The 18579-nt window shown below is 54.2% G+C and overlaps 2 protein-coding genes across 4 annotated transcripts in view; one reads left to right on the top strand and one right to left on the bottom strand.

The window, feature by feature from the left end:
* NHERF2 (NHERF family PDZ scaffold protein 2) overlaps positions 1 to 11047 on the top strand; it is a 40457-nt gene extending 29410 nt beyond the window's left edge. Inside the window, exons 4-7 of the mRNA XM_055709503.1 lie at positions 1516 to 1669; positions 4207 to 4250; positions 4880 to 4942; positions 8215 to 11047. Coding sequence (XP_055565478.1) covers positions 1516 to 1669; positions 4207 to 4250; positions 4880 to 4942; positions 8215 to 8373 — 420 coding nt within the window. The 3' untranslated portion in view covers positions 8374 to 11047. The remainder of the gene's footprint in view (positions 1 to 1515; positions 1670 to 4206; positions 4251 to 4879; positions 4943 to 8214) is intronic.
* A 583-nt stretch (positions 11048 to 11630) lies between these two features.
* NTHL1 (nth like DNA glycosylase 1) lies at positions 11631 to 18563 on the bottom strand. 3 transcript variants are annotated; one of them, XR_008732115.1, is made up of 7 exons: positions 18421 to 18563; positions 17653 to 17900; positions 15398 to 15568; positions 14686 to 14845; positions 13097 to 13345; positions 12830 to 12977; positions 12100 to 12142 (listed from the first exon to the last, which is right to left on the bottom strand). XR_008732115.1 is itself a non-coding variant. In XM_055709504.1 (6 exons), exons 1-6 carry the CDS (start codon positions 18494 to 18496, stop codon positions 12019 to 12021), a joined length of 885 nt encoding a protein of 294 aa, XP_055565479.1. In that variant the 5' UTR covers positions 18497 to 18563; the 3' UTR covers positions 11631 to 12018. The 3 variants fall into 3 exon arrangements, 1 of the variants encoding a protein (XP_055565479.1); XM_055709504.1 differs by lacking the exon at positions 13097 to 13345 and having other exon boundaries at positions 11631 to 12142; positions 12830 to 12935; XR_008732116.1 differs by lacking the exon at positions 12100 to 12142 and having other exon boundaries at positions 12830 to 12935.
* Positions 18564 to 18579: the final 16 nt, after the last annotated feature.

Genomic DNA, 18579 nt, shown 5'->3' with positions numbered 1-18579 from the left:
AGGGGCTGGGCTGGGGTCACCCCACTCCCGGGCTCAGTCTCCAGCTCTGGCATCGGTGTGCTCTTCGCTTCAGGGTCTGGCACGGGAGAAGGCAGCTGTCTGTCTGCAGGCGGAGGAGGAATAAAAATGTGTTGATGCTGGTGAACCTGGACAGCCATGGCCCTGCAGGAGAGCAGGCGTGTAACATGCAGTTACAGCGTTCTGTGTGGCTTAGGAAAATAAACAAAATGTGCTGTCCGCTTCTCCTAACGAAGGCATTTCTGTGCTAGGCGGATTTCTCAAGTCTTTGATTTGTTTCAGAAGGCTGTAGGAATGGAATAGCTGTTTTTAAGAGGAGGAGGCTGTGCCGCTCCCGGTGGTCTCTGCATCACCAGCACCCTCTGCCCTTCCCAGTCCAGGCTGAATTAGCACATTGCCGCACTGTGCTGCGGGCAGGCACCTTCAGATGCCGAAGGCAGGGCGGGCAGCGGAGCGTGGGTTGAGTTTTGCCAGAGATGGGCTGGAGCACTGAAAAGAGTTTGTCACACAAAAGCGGGTCCAGCATTGAGGGTCTGGGCGGTGCAGAGACCTTCCCCTGTGGGACAAAGGACGAGTTGTTCCCCGCTGTGAATAATGCCTTGAAATCACGATTGTCCCCTCGCTGCAGGGAGCGATTGGCAGCGTGAGATCACGTTCCTTGGGTAGGTCCTGGCTCGCATGCAGGGAAGGGAGAAATGAATCCATGTGGCAGGTGTGGGGATTCATGCACTGGGGGCATGGGAAATCCACAGCTTTCCATCACGGAGGGATGAACGATGGTGTGGTGATGCCGCAGTCGCCTGGGCGGGGACGGGGAGCAGGATGCACTGGTGGCACCCAGGCCGCTGCCTGTGTGCATGGTTGCAGCATCCTGAGATACCTGGGGCACATCCAAGGTGAAGGCCGGAATGGCTGCAGAGGGCAGCCGGAGCGGGAGTGTTCTGGCAGGACCTGGGTGGTTCAGGTGGTGGCAGAGCCTGGGGTCTTTGATCCCCAATGGACATGTGTGGGATGCTCGGGCAGAGGTGTGCAGTAACACGGAGGATGCTCGGGCAGAGGTGTGCAGTAACACGGAGGATGCTTGGGCAAAAAGGCACCGAGTAGGCTGGGGGGGGCAGTAGGAGGCCATGGCTGGCTTGAGAGGGGGAAGGAAAAAACCTGTAGCCTTCCTGTCGTCTCAATGGAGATTAAAAAATGGAAAATCCCATCCCTTAGGGCAGGGGTGCTCAAACTTTTTAACCGGGGGGCCGGCGCGCGGACGAAGGGGCAGGAGGTCATCTGCGGCTGCTTGGTTTCCCCCCCCAACCCCTGGCGGCGGGGTTCTGTAAATACTGGGGGCTGGATTGAGGACCCTGGGGGGCCGTATCCAGCCCGTGGGCCGTAGTTTGAGGACCCCTGCATTAGGGGATGAGCAGGCTGCTTGGGAGTCTGTGGGCTGGGACTAGCATCTCTGCAGCAGGGGCCACAGACTTGGGCTCTGATGCTGTTGCTTTGCAGGTGAATGGCATAAATGTGGAAGGCTTGCGGCACTCGGAGGTGGTGTCCCACATTAAGTCCAGGGAGAACGAAGCCAGGCTGCTGGTGGTGGACCCCGAAACGGATGATTACTTTAAGAAGCTGGGGGTGACCCCCACAGAGGAGCACACCAAAGGTGAGACCTTGCTTTCCCTGGGTGACCCTATGCTATTCCCATGACTCACCGTGGCATGGGTGGGATTTCAGAAGCGAGGGAGTCATGTTTCCCTTCTGTCTCATCCCTTGGTAGTTTCCTGAGCACCACCCAGCTATTTATAAATAGTGAGAATACTTCCTAAGCTAGCCAAAACCCAATTTGTTATTTTTACACGGTGAATAATTAACTTAGGAACTTGCTGCCAAGGTAGAGGGTGGTGGGATTTGGGGGGAGCTGCGTGCTCCGTGAGGGATGCTCAGATGGGACCGGCCCATCTGGCTGGGGCTGGGAAGCCTCTCTGGCAATGCTGCCAGCCCCTCGGTGGCCACCCGCCCCCTGGGAGAGGGGGTGCCTGGTGTCAGAGCCCAGGGACCCCCAGGGTCCAGGTGAGCAGAGCGGTCTGCCCAGGGGGCTGAGCTGGGATCTGGGGAGGGAGAGTGCCATAAATCCCCCATTGCTGTTTGCTCTGGCGAAGGAGCCTGGGGGTGAAGGAGCCTGAGGGTGCATCGAGACATACCAGAGCAAACACTGTGTGCATGCAAGGGGAAGGGTTTTACGCCACAGCGATCAGAAGGGTGGCTGTTGTGGGAAATACTTCCCTCGCTGCTGAAACCTGGCAGAGAAAGCTGCCCGTCCGCTCCCCAACCTGTTGTGCTGCAGCTCCCGGGTGGGGAGGGAGCGGGGCGCTCCCAGCCTGTCCTGCCCCGGCTGAATGGGGAGCTCTGTTTCCCAATACAGCTGTTCCTTATCTGATCCGCGCTCCCGCTCCCTCGGATGCTCAATGGGGAGATTTATCCAAAGAAATGGGTCAGACAATGCCGGAGCGCACGGGGCGAAAGCGGTGTCAGATGCTCTGCATGGGTTCGAGGAGGAGCTGGGGCGAGAGCTGTCTGCTGGCAGGAGCCATAAAGGAGCCCTTGTTCCCTGGGGTGGGGACGCAGCTAGGGCCACTGCGGGGGGTGCGGGGGGTGCTCGAGCCCCCGCCTTGGCCCTGCGGCTCTCGCTGCCACCTTGACGCATTTGTCAGAGATCAGGGACTGGGACTGCCTGGCTGGTGACAGTACGTGTGTTGGTGACACGGTGCTCTGGTGAATTCTCTTGTTGGCAGGATAAGAGGAAATAATAATTGCACTCTTTAATCAAACTGCTTTGACCTCAAGCTGACATGTTCGAAGTCTTACAGCTGATCCTAAGCACCCCAGTGTTTTAGCCAATGAGTGTATTTTAAGAGCTGGGTGCTTCTCAGAATTAAGGAAATATGAAAGTATTTCCAGACATGCCAAATTTTGAAATCACTTTTTTTTTTAAAGTCCAGGTCCATTTTAATATTGCTTGTGACTTGAAGCTTGCTTCTCGTTTTAATAACATTATCTTTTAGCTTCTTATGATGCCAGAAGCTTTAGTATCATTTCTGCTGCGAGCTGACTTCCTTCTGATGACTGTTGCTCAGAGCCTGTCGTCCTGTAAACACAAGTCTGACATGCGGTATGGTAAAACACTCCAGGATCCCGACACCCTAACTGAGGCTTTTGCACCAGCACACTCTCAAAATTATGATTTGGCTTTATTTTTCTTAAACACAAAGGTGCCGTGATTGGCACAAGGAATCCCTGCAGCTCGCACTGGTGCAGCCCCCACGTGGGTCCTTTGGAAAGCCCAGCAGGGTCTGTAGGTTGTGCGGGCAGGCTGGTGGCTCCGTGAGCCGCCCGGCGTTCGTGTGGGTGCAGGCTGTGCTTGGCACCCTGCGCCGTGCCTGCTTTGCTGGATTTCGGGTTACGCAGCAACGTGCATCCACATCATTGTCTTCTGCCGGAGAGATGCACAGAGCGAGGGCTTTGCCCTGAGAAGCATTCGTGCTCGACATAATTCAGTTATTAATCCTGTCACAGTTAACACATCTGTTAGCCTGGGACGGGTGAGATGTGGTAATGCCATTAGCAATGGCTTGATCGTGGTGACTGGTAGCTTATCTGCGTAGAATTTGCCATCGTGTGGAATATTAGTAGTACAAATCGTCAAAAGTGAGCAAAAAAGATGCGAGCGTACCTGGGGAGCGAGGAGGTTGCCACACAGTTGTGACACCAACAAGATGCTGCTTTCTGTGAAAAACATTGGGTTGTTATTTAAGATTTCTGATTAAACAGCTTCTGAAGAAAAATCACTAAACAGTCAAAACAAATGGGAGTGCGCTGAAGTTAGTGCTTATAGAAAAAGGTGACTTGGCTCTCTTCCTGGAAGTGTTTTCTTCTGATGAAAACAGGGTGAAATCAGGGATATTGGGAAGAATTTGGTTCTGGAAGGGGGAGGAAGGGGGACGGGCAGGCTTCTGCCTGGGCTGGGAAGCAGCACAGGGCAAAGGCAAGAGACAGGACACACTGAGCTGGTGGGGCGGGCAGGGGAGAAGGCAGGCTCGGCACGGCCGGGTGGGCGATGCTGAGGGATGCCTTGCCTGGGACCCAAGGGCAGCAATCCCAGCTGAGTGTGTTTACCACGTGTTTTCCCTGTGTGGTCCATAGGTGTGGTGCCTCAGCCCATGACAAACGGATCCGCACAGACTCAGGTGAGTACTTGCCTGCTCCAGGGGTGGCTGGGCAGCATACTGGGGCAGCTGGGTTTTGGAGTGAGCAAGAGGGATCAGGGGTGAGAGGCCAGGCTCCTGGCGTGCCAGCTTTCCCTGGCTCCTTCCAGTGACACACGAGCCTGTCAGAATGACTTGCCAGCCTGCAGAGCAGAGGGATGCTCCTGATGTCCCCAAGGCTCCTTTATCTCAGCTTAACTGCTGCTGGCTGATTTCAGTTGCTTCCTGCTGCAGATTTAATGTAGGGGTTGAACAAGGCTGGTTTCAGCCCCATTTAATCATCACTGTCCCCTGTGATGGAGTGGGGAGGCGCTGGCAGGACAGGGACTGCGCTCTGCCTGGTGGGAGAGAGTGGCTCTGCCAGCAAATCCCAGGGAGCTCCCATGTGTGCATGCATGTGCGTGGGCACATGTGTGTGCAGGGTCCCTTCAGCAGGACCCCCCTCTCCAGGCTCTGTTCCTGTCCCAGGACAAGCCAGGCATTGCTCTCTGCCTGGCAGGGCAGCTGGGATGTCCATCCCCACCAGGACTGAGCATTTTTCTGCTTAGCTTTTTATTTTTTTTCTAATTCTGTCTTTGTGCAAATGGAACTAACATGTTCACTTCCACTAGCTGAATGGAGGATCCACGTCTTCATCTCACAGCGACCTTCAGAGTCCTGGGAAGGAATCAGAGGTAAAACCCCCAGATGTCCCCCCTCCCTTTTACATACTGCTGTAGGTACATGCCTGCCTTATGGCACCATGTAACGGTGCATTTTCAGTTTTGGCTCTCAGACTTGAGTACCCTTGTATCCATCCAGCAAACAAAAATCCGGAGTTTGCTTTCATCCCTTGCACTGTAGATGTGCACGAAACGGAGCTGTGAGCTGTCAGCAGCTCCTGGTTCCAACACAGAGGTGGCCACGCTGCTGGGATGGCTCTGTAACTCCTCCAGGCAGCTGGTCCAGGGCTTGGGACCCTCGGGGGGATGCAAGGTGGCCGTGCCCCCAGCTCACAGCCTGGTGTGCTTATTCAAGCCACCAGCCCCTTCAGTTTGTGTTCATTAAGTCAGAGCAAAGCTGGAGCCATCATCTTGCCGCGCTGGTGGAAGACCCGCCCATGGTTATCAGCAGGGTCTGCGAAATCATGATTTTGGAGTTCCGCATGCGTGGTAGGGCAGCGGTGCCGCAGGCGGGCTTTAAAGTGTTTCCTTAAATTGAAGGTCATGATTCTGTATGTTTGCCCACTACAGACGTGAGCGCGGTGCTTGTGGAGCGTGGCCGTGCAGCTCCGAGGTGCAGCCGCCTCTCCCCGAGCCCGGCTCCTGGGGCAACCCCCTCTGCCCTGCCTGGCACCCCGACCAGGCGCTGGCAAAGCCTCGGCACAGGTGCCATGAGCTGCTGCCACAGGGATGTCCTTTCCCCCCTTTGCCCAGGGGACAGCCAAGCTCGTGGCGTTGCGTGGCCTTGGCCAGCAGCAGCAGATGTCCCATATATTAACAGATGGGGTTTGTGAGGGTGCGGATGCTGCTCTGTCCCGGCTCTGGGAGCACTCACGCATGCTCCGTGCTCATCCCTTCAGGCATCGTGACCTCGGGGAGGAGATGGTGCTGCCCCAAGCCGGGCAGCCCGGGGCAGCCCAGAACGTCAATGGGTAACGGCAACAAGTTAATTGGCACTTTGTCGGGCAGTGACTCATGCTCTAATAGTTTGAAAGGAGGTGTAAGATGAAAGGATGTCTACAAGAGTTGTGGATCTTCAGTGTAATTGTACTGACTAGCTACAGGGCAGGAGGCTAGGCTGGGAAGCCAGGAGGAGCTGAGCTGTGAGGTTCAAGTGCTGCTAACAGGAACAAGGCAGGCTAAAATTTAAAAAAGCCAAGCTGCTTTTCGCTTGGAGCACGGTGAATTTATTGGTGTTTAAAGGAGCTGCTCAAGCTGGGAGGAGTGTGGGTTTGGTGGCTACAGGGCTGGGGCTGTTTTGCTGGTGGAACCTGGCTGAAAGCTGCAGCGAAGGGCCAGAGAAGAGGCAGACCTCACTGTGCAAGGCGAGCAAGGGACCAAAATAAAACACAAGGCATGGATTGGTATTCCCTCAGTGTTATTAATTTAGCAGAGTTTTTTTCTTTTTCTTGAAATAATAAGTAGGAGCTTTCCAAAGCACTTAAAAATGTATCCTTAGCATGAGATTCTGCTAAAAGTAGGGGAATGTCTCTGTGCAGGGACCCTGGGGGGGGTGAGGTGTCCCTGCCGGTTCTTGGTGCTGGTACTGCCCCCTGCCCCGAGACGGCTGGGAGCAGGAGCCTGACGGCAGCAAGTGCTCACGCAGCCTCCTCTGAGCTCCCAGAGCCTCTAAAACATCTCGAACACCAGCTGCGTCCCAGAGCTGTGGCCAAACGCCTGCAGTCTGGCATCTCTGTTTCTCTCTGAGCATTAAATAATACATGTGCTGATCCAGTGGCTTCTGCCTTTGGAAAATCAGGCTGTGTCCTGGTGCCCAAGCACAGCAGCTCCTCCCATGGAGTCACCTTTGGGCTGTTTCAGGGATCACTGTCCCACCTTTGCACTAGCAACCAGAGTCCCAGGGGATGGCAAGGTGGCCGTGCTCCCAGCTCACAGCCTGGTGTGCTTATTCAAGCCACCACCCCCTTCAGTTTGTGTTCATTAAGTCAGAGCAAAGCTGGAGCCATCATCTTGCCGCGCTGGTGGAAGACCCGCCCATGGTTATCAGCAGGGTCTGCGAAATCATGATTTTGGAGTTCCGCATGCATGGTAGGGCAGCGGTGCCGCAGGCGGGCTTTAAAATGTTTCCTTAAATTGAAGGTCATGATTCTGTATGTTTGCCCACTACAGACGTGAGTGCGGTGCTTGTGGAGCGTGGCCGTGCAGCTCTGAGGTGCAGCCGCCTCTCCCCAAGCCCGGCTCCTGGGGCAACCCCCTCTGCCCTGCCTGGCACCCCGACCAGGCGCTGGCAAAGCCTCGGCACAGGTGCCATCAGTCAAGCAGGAGCTTTAGATTGAGCCCGCTACGGAGCGTGCTGCCTGCTGAAACCAGCTCTGATGAGCCGCGTCCCCGCAGGGATGGTGCTTCCCAGACCGGTGGGGTTTGAGGGGCTTGGAGACCCAGTGCTGGCTCCGGCCCCAGCAGGGGTGCAGCGAGGTAAAGGCATTTTGGCTAGGACGTTCATTGTACCCGAGGACGTGGTGGCCCCTTCACCCGCTGCAGGAGCAGGAGGGTTGGGGTTAGTGGAGGAGCACCGGGGGGGTTCTGGTTGAGGGCACATCGCGGCACTGGCAGTGACTTTAGAAAGGAAAGTTGATTATTTTTTCTTTTAGTATAACAGTATCTTTGTAATAAGCAGATGGAAAGATGCTGTTTTCCATACAGTTCCCAAAGCAAACACTGCTCTGCCTGGTGCCCGTGGGCGGCCGTGGGCAGACCCAGCTGGGTGGGCACACAGGCAGGCACTGCTGCCCTCCTCGCGCCCCATCCCACCCCAGTTAGCCACAGGTGGGCACGGGGGGCCTTGGCACAGCCCTTCCCTGCGAGCCCTGAGGCTCACCGTTTGCTCCCTCATCCCTGCTCTCTGTCTACACCGGGGGCTTATTTTTCATTTTTGCAGCAGACAAGCGGAGCAGCTCGTTCTCCCGCTGGCAGCAGCTTCTGTGTTTCTGCTTTTTCACTTCCAGCTGTGGCAGCCACACATTCTTCGGGTGGGAGGAAAAAAATAAACCACCACAACCCTCCCCCCCACCCCCCCACCCACCCCCCCCCAAATGCAATGTAGTAATTAATTCTGTGGCCACATGGATGCTGCCGGCGAAAAGCCACCCTGCGCTCTCGCTTACCGTGCACGCTGGAGGAGATGCCTCCTGCCTCACGGGGCCACGTGGGGTGAGATGCTGCGGGACACCACGGCGGTGAGGCCGCTGCCGTGGGCTGACCTCTTGTCTCCCTTCTCCATGCAGGATGGAGATGCAGAGAAGAAGGACCCGTTTGAGGAGAGCGGTCTGACCCTGAGCCCCACGGCTGCCGAGGCCAAGGAGAAGGTGCGGGCCAAGCGGGTGAAGAAGAGAGCTCCGCAGATGGACTGGAACAAGAAGCGAGAGATTTTCAGCAATTTCTGAACCTTGCCTGGTGGCTGCCGTCCGCCGCTCTCCTGCCCCTGCCTCAGCTTGGACGTTTCTGAGGTGCCTACGCCCTGTCCTTCAGTGTCCACGTGAGATGCTTTGTGCTCTGCTCTTCACTGGTTGCTTTTACAAGGCGTATTTTAAAGTCCTTTTTTTTTATTTTTTATTATTATTATTGTTATTATTATTGTTACTCACCAGCGATTCTCATAAGACAAATGTGACCAAAGCTCCTTTTCTTGCTTGCTCTGGCTGCCTGCCATCCCCCGTTCCTATGAGAAAGGACTGGAAGAGTTTTAACTGTTGTTTCTTACCTGTATCATTTAGGCTTCTATTACTTTTTTTTTTCTCCTTTTTTATTTGGGGTGTTTGTTTTGGTTTTGTGGGTGTCCCAGACTGAGCCCCATGGGATGCTCTGTGCCCCTGTCTCATGGCCCCGTGCCCCGCAGTGGTGGGGGCCCGCAGGGTGGGCTGTACCTGGCACCCCCTCCCCATCACCCTGTCTGCAGCATCAACTACTCACACGACGGGGAAAATGGACAGTGGCTGTAAATCGCTCTTGTTGGCTTTGCTATTGGATGGAAAAGTTTGTTTTGTCATTTTTATTTTATTTTTTTTAACAAAGTCCCATATGTTTTTCGTTAGTTTAGGAACCTCCCTCCCCACCAGTGACTTCTGCCCCAGCAATAAAAGCCCCTTTTTCATCCCCAACTTCTCTGCAGAGGGGAGAGGGCAGGATTTAAAAACAAACCCCAAACCCAACAGCCCAAATGCCACAGGCCTGACCCTTTGCAGCTGTCGATGCAGTGCTGAGCAGCAGGGGAAGACAGGGAAGGGGCCAGTCCTGCCCCGTGGTGCAAGGGGCAGTGCTGCCGGCGCAGCTCCGGCAGCCTTGCAGGAAGACAAGATCCATGAGATGCTACAAAACCTCTTTGGACAGACCCGAGAGTGAGCACAACCCAGCATGTTTCCAGGGAAGAACGTGGGGATGCGGCTGTAGCTGTGGGCTTGGCGCTGGGGCAGTGGGGCTGAGCGGTGGCTGTGCCTGGGTGCTGGGTCTGCGTCTCGCCTGGGTTGTTATTTCTGGGCTGGTGTTTGATGCCTCCAGCCCTTGGGAATAACCGAGTCCTTCTCGTCATCGGGAGGGCGTCCTCTGAAGCCACAGGGTCCCTGCGGGGCTGGCTATGAAGCAGGCAGCGGCGTGATGGCATGGGCAGTCGCTTGGGCTTTCTGTGGCCTCCTTTAGAAACACCCTGCTCGTGGCGTTAGACCTCAAACACGTATCCTGAAAGCATTACAAATTAAGCCCATTTAAGCTCTTATTTACAGCCAAGGGCAAGTAATGGAGGGAAGGTGACTATGCTGAACTACATCACACTCTCGCAGGTGGCAGAGGAGTTTTACCAGGGCAGGGTCCCGGCTGTGATGGGGCTGGCCCCCTCCCTCCCATGCTCCGGCAGCTCCCCGAGCCCAGCTGTGGCAGCTGCCCAGTATTCAGCTCAAATGCCACGGCAGCAGTGGGAAGGGACTGGGCACAGCAAGACAGTCGAGTACAAAACCACTTTCCTCAGCTAAAAGTGAATGGCAGCAATCACTGGGACAGCGATGACTATTTTAAAACACATGGCTGTGGTTTTTGCCCTGCGTTAGTCCAGCACCGTTTGTGCTACAAGCCTTTGGGTTAGTCAGTGTGCTATGGATATTGTAATGGCTCTGTGTGTATTTCCTAAATATTGAACTAAAAGGTGCCTTATAACACTGCCGTCCTCGGCAGCAGCTTGAGGCTCGGCACAGCGGCGGGTGGGTGCGACCGCAGCAGCAGAGCCAGAACATTTGGCTTCACTGTGTGGAGCAGCTGATGCCCGTGGCCATTAGCTGGCTGGGAGGAGAGCATGGAGAGCCTCAGGGGTGAAGGAGATGAGTTCTCTTTTGTGAAAGATATCTTTTTAGGAATGTTGATGGGCTGAACAGGTTGAAAATAATGACTTTGGAGAGGAACTGGTGCAGGTGTTTGGCTATCGGTGACAAGACTGGCAGCAGGACAGTAGCTCAGGATGTGGAGAGGTTTGCTTCCCCTCCAGGACTGCCATTAACAAGACACCTCTTCCCTACCCCACTTCAAAGACAATTACCTGCTCTCTTTTTGGCCCCTAAAATACTTGCTTCTATAAATCAGTAAGCTTTTGAAGGAGCCCTTCTTTTTCATGGTATGCACATTGCTTCCCGTGCCTGCATAGCCAAACCCCAGGCAGTGCCCCAGTCTGCGCAGGGCAGAGCGTTCCCCGTAACACTGACCTAAATGTTGCATTCTCTGATGCATGTCAGAGAGCAAAGACCTGTTTGTAAATACCACATTTCTCATACAAGACTGGGCCGCTGTAGTTGAGGGGGGAAAAAAAAGAGCATGTAGTTTTGAATGCAGATAAAAAGAAATCAGGTGTGCAAGTCTGTACTGATAAGATTTTAAAATCTTAATCTCTGCTTAGTCCATGGAAACTGCTCCTGGTTAAAGCACTTACTGTATTTCTGACATCTTGTAGCTCAGTAGTAATTACTCAGTTCCTGTACATTTAACTTGGAAAAAAAATCAATGAAGTATAAGGCTGTCAACTGCATTGCAAAAACATAATGTACACTGTAATGTCAGTAATAAACTTCGTTTTCCCATGTACTGAGTACTTATTTGCTCGTTCTTCATCTGTTTGGTAGGGAACTTCAGAGGGGAATTACAGCCTTCTTCAGCACATTATAAACTTTGTTTCCTCCCTTGCCTGTTTAAAGAGTAGCTGAAGTAATTCCTTTGAAGCTCTACAATGAAGTCAGCACTGCCCTTTCTTTGAAGAACAAAACACGGACAGTGGTGGTGTCCCTTCTGTCAGCTTCTGAGGCACACATGAGCCTGGCTCCTGTGGCCACTGTAACCCTTGCTGGCACACACAGAACTGAGTGCGACACTGGCTCTTCTCCTGCCTGCCCTGCTCTGCATCACCCTCTGCTCTTCTACCAGGACCCCAAAGGTCACTTATCGAGGCGATGGCCTCCTCTGATCCTGCTTTGTGAAGTCTTCAGTTACACCTTACTCACTGTGGTGCCCCTTGCTGCCCAGGCCAGGCAGGCAGCTTGGCAGGTTGCTGTTGCCTGCTTTCGGCTGGCAGGGCTGGTTGCTGTGGTCTTACGCTCTTACGCTTTGGTGAGGTCACCCATGCTCTCCTCCCCCTGCCCTGCGTTGTACAGATGCCAGCAAACCTCACGGGTGGAAAATAAACCCCACCACCTTTATTAAATGCGCATTTACAAGCAACAGCAAGTCCCCTACGATAAAGCATTTCTCTCCAGCTACTCCTGATGTGGCACAGCCTGCTGCTCCGCTGGGGCATGCCCAGGCATTCACACGGGGGCTGGAGCCTTTAGCACTGACACAGCAGGACTGCTGTACTTTGAAAGACCCTTTTTCCTCTCAAGAGCTCAGCCGTTGCCAGCGGCTGCTCCCTCCCAAGAGATGCTGAGCTGGCTGCAGCAGTCTCCTGTTTCTCTGCAGTCACACAGCCAGCCCTGTGCAAAGCACAGCTTTAACTAGGGCTCAGCTTTGGGGTTCTGCTGAGCTGAAGCAGCTTTGTTGCTCTGCAAAGACTGGATGATCGCTCAGCGTCTCTTAGCAGCCGGGCAAATGTCTTGATTGAGGCACTCATTGCAGCGGGGATTCACAGGCAGGCAGGTCTGCTGGCCAAAGCCCACCAAGAGCCAGTTTATCTCCCTCCAGAGATCCCTGTAGTGAGAGGAAAAAACATGAGCTTTCCGATACAGCTGCTCAGAGGAGTTAAAGAACAGCCCGTGCTTTTAAATGGATCCCTTTCGCCTACTGCCTGTTCCTCTTGGCTTCCCAAGGCATCTGGAGGCGGATCCCAGCTACTAAGAACAGCCCTCCTAACCTTTCCTCATCCCTCTGAACTGGGGTGGGGAGCAGGGAACAGATAGACAAAGAGTCTGTGGTCGTTCTCTTCTGCTAAGGCATATGCCAGATGCGGAACTGCAACAGAGTGCCTGTCAGCTGGCATTTGATATTGAAGATTAAGCATCAATGAAGGCCAGAATCCAACCACAGTCTGATATTGCTGTGGCCATTAGGCTCAGCAAGGTCCTGTGCAGAAAAGCACCTGGCTTGGGTCATGGTAAACTTGTCAAGGCAAGAATTGGGCATCAAGGCCTCCAGGTACCCGGCTACACTAGTGGTGATCAATATATCCGGTAGCCAGGAAACAACCAAGCAGCTGAGATGTTGCTGCTGCATCTCCCTGGGAGAGAAGAAACACCTGCAGGCTAGTCCCTGTAAAGAGGAGGGACCCAAAGCGCAGTCACCGAAAATGCTATAAGCAGGACTGCATGCAGACACAGCTCCTGCAGCTAGCTCGAGGGGCTTGGTGTGGAGGAAGGAGGCTGGGGTCTCAGACCTCACCTGGGCAGCCAGTCCTCCAGCGCTACCCGAGTTTCCTCGGGGTATTTGGTCTCCTTCTTCACCCACTTCAGCCTGTTTGTGATCCTGTGCACATGGGTGTCCACAGCTAGGAAGGGAGAGCCCAGAGTTTAGGTGGGGGCAGACACACCTGAATGGAGAGAGCACAGCCAAAAGCTGCCTGTCACAGCACACCAGGTACAGCGCCCTGCACGGGCTTCCTCCAGGGGCCGGCAGGAACAGGCAGGTGAAACAGGAGGGGAGGCTTACTCGCAGAACAAACGTGCTGCTTTCTTCCTAGGCCCAGAGCCAAAAGCCAGATGGGATGGATAGCTCATGCCACGCAGCCACACTCACACAATCTGACCCAGCCTTCCTTCAAAGGTTTGCACGCTCTGATCTAGCAGGCACAGAGCAGCCTGTCCAGGGTTCTCTTCCTCCCTGTGTTTCAGCTGACGTTACGCAAGTTGCAATCGCTGCCCCTTAGTTTACCCAGCTGGAAAACACATTTCATAATACCTACCAACATAAGAGGGTTTGTGAGGCTTAAACGAATGTTTATAAAGTGCTTTGAGCTAAAAAGCTCTGAATGCAAAGTATATTATTGTTAGATCAGCGGCGATAAACCTGTCTCTATGGCTAATTGGGCAAAACCCAGGAAATTGCTGTAAACAGGAAGACTAAGTCTTGCCTCCTAAATCAAAACCGAGCACACAATTATTTGGAAAACAGTTGGCTAGTTTGGCTCCCTCTGGACTTCCCTCCCCCACAGCAGGGAGAGAACAACAGACCCCAAGCGCTGTCGAATGTAGTGCAAGAGCCACATTTCGTGCAGCTGACTGTCACCAGTGGGGCTGCGGGAGTCAGCTGCTGCCCGCACTAACCTCGCTGCGGCAGCAGTCATTCATCAGGTGACACCATTCCTAGCTTTCCCAGGGCTCCTCCATTAAGCAGAAAATACACATGGAATATTAATCTGTCCCCAGGGGCCCCCAGGCCGGGCAGCTGATCGTCCAGCCCCATCTGCCGGCTACTGCAGGCAGCTCTGCTGCCAGCCACGCTCCCCAACCGGGCACTGTGCAGGAATGAACCTGCCCTGGGTCTGGCCTGGGCCCATCTCCACCGCAGACTTCCTCCCAGCCCATCAGTGGTAAAGCACACAGCTCCACAAGTTACAGCTACACGCTCTCTGTTCAATAAACGTGACAAATAAACAAATGTACCTGTGGTCACCTATTAGCCTGCCACAGGAGTGAAACAGATCAGAAATTCTGTAGACACAGATCACCAGAGACCATTTCTTTCTATGACCCATCATGAATTAACAAATTCAAACGGCAATTTTGACTAAGCCCTGCTTCCGCCCTCTTACGCCTTGCCAAACAAAATTCCCAAATGAGATTTGTTTCAACAGAAGCAACCCTAGGAAAAAATAACCTCAGACTATCCTACAACTATCTCCAGATCACAAAATTACCCCCGCCTCTCTTTCACTTGACACCAAAGAGATTTCAAAGCATTATTCCGCTAGCACATCCTTTTTATGCCCACCCAATCAGGCACTGCAACACTTGCACTGCTTAACAGCATCAGAGGGGAGGGAGTCACTGCCCTTGGGGATTTCTGCTATCAAACTTGGGGAAAAACCGTAGCTGGATCCATGCTTGAATTCTATAGCCACTCATCCGCTGTGAGTGGGTGAGAGTCACATCCTTCACCCACCCAAATGCTCTGCAGATGACTAAACTGAAGCAAGGTTACCAGACTCCCGGGGCAGGCAGCTTACCCAGCTGCGATGCTTCCCCTCTGCCTGGGGAATGGATCAGGCAGTATTTAGGAAAAGAATGGGTCCAACCTACCTATCCCAGACACACTGTCCCAGGCAATGTTCATGGCCAAGTGGGCCATTTTGGGCCCAACTCCTGGCAGCTGCACCAGCTCCTCCACAGTTCTCGGTATGTCACCCCCGTATTTCTGCTTCAGGATGGCTGTCGTCTGCTTTATGTACTTCACCTTGTTCTGGAAAACCAAGAGGAAAGGCAGAAAATCCAAGTTGCCCTCCAATACAGGGAAAAGAGACAAAGAGCTCAGAAAAGAAAATATTCCTGAGCATATATTACATGTGAGGCCACACACGAGTTTGTGGAGGGGGGACAAAGCTCTTTGATTTCTCCTTGAAAGCTGAATGCTGAGACCTGATTAGTGCTAACCTCCCCTGCACACTCCACGCACCACAGCCAACAATCTTGCTGTGAATACAAATTGCTAAAACTGGGGTAAAATACAGCCTTCAGCTTGAATTCAGGAGCAAGATCACCAAGGGGCACGGCACACAGGCTGAATACCAGCTGGGGGTGTGTCTCAGGGGTGGTTCACACCCACCTTCTGCCTTCATCACCTGCTGTCAGCTCAGCCACTCGCTGTGAGCACAGCCTGCAAAGGACAAGCCTGCACCCGCTTTGTGCTTCTCCTCTGGGCCTCCGAGCTGTCCCAGGCAGCTGCATGGGAGCAGAGGATGCTGGAGAGGGTTCCTCTATGTGCACGTCAGTGCTGCTGTGATCCTGCACTCACCCTCCAGAATCCTACAGGGTAAATGATCTGCCCAAGCGTTGCATCATCCATCTGCAAAATACTGTCGACTGTGAGGCCATGCTGCCTCAGGCGCAGCATGGCAGCTGATGTCACCTGGTCCTTGGTCTGGCTGGAGAGCATCAGTGACAGCAAAACTTGGTAGCGCATAACCTGAGGAAAAGGAGACAGTGAGTGAGACACCGCTCTTTATCTCCTCAGGAGGATCGGGCTACCTGCATGGCTCAGCTCTCCCATCCCACACCATCTTCTGTCCAGTACATGATATGGAGCTACCCTGGGTGAGCCACATCTATCTACAAGAGACTGGAAGGCTGCAACATAAATGATCCATAATCTTTTAATTCTACCACACAACAAAGGGAGAAAAGAAACACCTTCAATCTAAGCAGTCAGCGTGCGTAAAAGGTCAGAGATCAGCTACTGTCTGCTGGGATCTCACACCCAAAGATGCCAGCGCTTAGCCACAAATGGCCAGACAACGCTTTTCCTGATGATGGGATTCTCAGGAGACCCCACACAACGCAGAAGTACAAACACCCAGTGATTTTTTATGAGACTTCTGCTCTAAGCAGCTTTTGAAAGTCTTGTTGCTTTCCCACTAGGCTTCAGCAGGAACTGGGTATCTGACTTCAGTGAGCTCCTTACAAAACCAAATCTAAAGAACTGGGATGAGAGAGACTGGGAGATGAAGCACAAACCCCCAGAGTTCCTCTGATGCTGTCATGCAGGGTTTAGTTCAGACCACCCACCTTCTCTTTTTCAATTGATTTTTCCCCAGATGCAATTCTGTCCCCACCAGAATGAGGAGGATGATGCAACTAACCTGGACTGACCCAGGACAACGTGGGATACAATCCTTCCTCCAGCTCTCTTACAAAGTTTACAAAACTGCAGGTGCACCAGGAAAAATCTCTGACCGAGCACAGGGAAATTGTGTGAGGAGTGCTGGTGTGTGCTGAGGGTTACAACATCCACTTTTTCTTGGAAGCAACCACCCTGCCTCCCTCGGGAAGAAAAGTTATTTCTGTATCATGCACCGTAGTCCCCTTTGCCCCACAGCTGCACTTGGTGCCAGCCCACATGGCTGCAGAGCGTGTGACACTGTCTGAATCTGGAATCAAAGCTAATAATTTCCCCCAGGGATCCAAGCCTAGGGCATGATGCCAACAACAAGGACCGCGTTACATGTGCTGAAACTGTGCAGCTGTGTCTTTGAGACCCCTCCCCTCAGAGCCCAGCAGGTCACTGTGGAGCACACAACTCCCGCTGCTCCACCGAGCCTGCCTGCGGGTTATCTCCATGTTCCCACACCAGCACCATGCACGGAGAGCGCAGCCCTGCATCCCAACGCCACACCATGGCCTCGCTGTGCTTTGTTTTTTGTACTGATGCAAATGGTTCCTGCAGAGGGAGGTGTCATCTGGGGCCTTTGATTGTGTTCCCAGGCTTGGGGAGCACAGTGCCATCCCAGCATGGCCCTTCCTTTCAACCAGTATCCCCTTAAAAGTGGACCGCAAGAGGGGAGGAAGCCAACCTACGCTTATGTGCTGGTATGAAGAGCACAAAAGCAGCCTGGGAAGTTTTTTCCTCAGTTCCCCTCGCCTTTTCTCCATACTATTTTTCCTCTGTGTTACAGAGCCATCTTGCTAAATACTTTCCTTGGACTCCTACAGAGATTTTTTTAAAAGAAAGGACATGTCTTCATGCCCTGTCAGCCTGCCCCAGAAGACAGCACTGACATAATACACTCTTGGGGTTTTCACTCCCAAGTCCAAAATCATCCTATTTTTGCCTCAGCCCCTACTCCTGGTTCAGTTTGCTAACTCTTCCGGCAGCAGTTTAAGCAGAGGACAAGGGCCTTTCACAGCTGTGCTCGATGGTTGGTCTCTAATGCCCAGCACGGGCTGAACACCAGCAGTGAACGTCTCAGAAAACATCCACAGCCATTTCACAAGGGCTGTCTGAAGCCAACGAGCCTGGTACCAGGAGGCCGCAGCTGACTCTCCTGCTCTAGCAGGATGAACGGTTTCTCTCATACGCATGCTTCTGCAGTAACCTCTCCTGGGACCAGTCCCAGGCTAGAGTCCTGATGTGCCCTGAGTTTATTTTTCTGTTCTGAAGACATCCAAAGTGTCTAGGGGCAACATGAGGATGAGGGAGACTGGAGGGCTGCAGAAGTGGGGCTATATTTTCATGGGCCTGCCTGCCAGAGCAGGGCAGCAAGGTGTTGTTACCTGTGGAGGAGCGCTGCTGTCATAACACTTCTCCACTCCCATCTCATCTACCGGAGCATCTCTGTTCCTCCTCATTTCCCGGATGCGCTCCAGTTGCTGTTGCCAGTCCCTTGGCTCCCAGCGTGGTCTCTGGGGCTCAGATGCCCCCTGCTCGGCACCATGACCCTGCCCAGACTCGTAGGCAATGGCAATACTCTTCCTCCTCCTGCTGCGCCTCGGAATGCCGGCTGCACTGTGACCCTGGCTCACTGCAAGAGACAGGAGAGATTTTCACACCTGAGGCCAGGGGAAAGATGCCTTCGCCTCCCACCAGAGCTCATCGGCTCAGTGCACCAGCAACCACCCAGGGGATCCTGATGAAGGCTGAATGCCTCTTCCCCGTAGTCCCAAGCCAGCAGCAGCACTTCCCATTCACCCAGCCCTAACCAGGGCCAGCTGCGGGACAAGGAAGGGCTGGGAAGGGCCTGGGAAACAGGTGCCAGCCGGGAACACGTCACACTGCAGGGATGCATGTGCCAAACGCCCAGGAGGCTGCTGGAGGCCAAGATGCATCCCTAGGCCCTCGCCCAGTGCCACAAGCAGGACAGCCGCCAGGCCACACCGGGCTCACGAAGGGGACGTGACACGGACACCATGCCCCTGCCGCCCGGCTGGCCTGGGCCCTCGCTCCCGCTGCCTGCAGGCCCCCAGGCCCCGCTCCCCGTGCCCGGATCGGGCCGGGGTCCCGCCCCGGGATGCCTCCATCGCCCCCGTCACCCCTCCCCGTACCTCCGGCCGCCCCCCCGGCTCTGCCAAGCCGCCGGGCCGCCGCCCGCCCACCGCCAGCGGTCACGGCCGCGGACATGGCGGCAGCCCCGGGCACTACCGGCCCCAGCGTGCCCCGCGGCGGGAGCGGACGCCGGAAGCGGCGGGACTTCCGCCGGGGGC

Source organism: Falco cherrug, chromosome 4, assembly GCF_023634085.1.
Source record: "Falco cherrug isolate bFalChe1 chromosome 4, bFalChe1.pri, whole genome shotgun sequence".
In the NCBI taxonomy this organism is placed as follows: domain Eukaryota; kingdom Metazoa; phylum Chordata; class Aves; order Falconiformes; family Falconidae; genus Falco; species Falco cherrug.
This window is presented reverse-complemented; position numbering and strand designations above follow the sequence as displayed.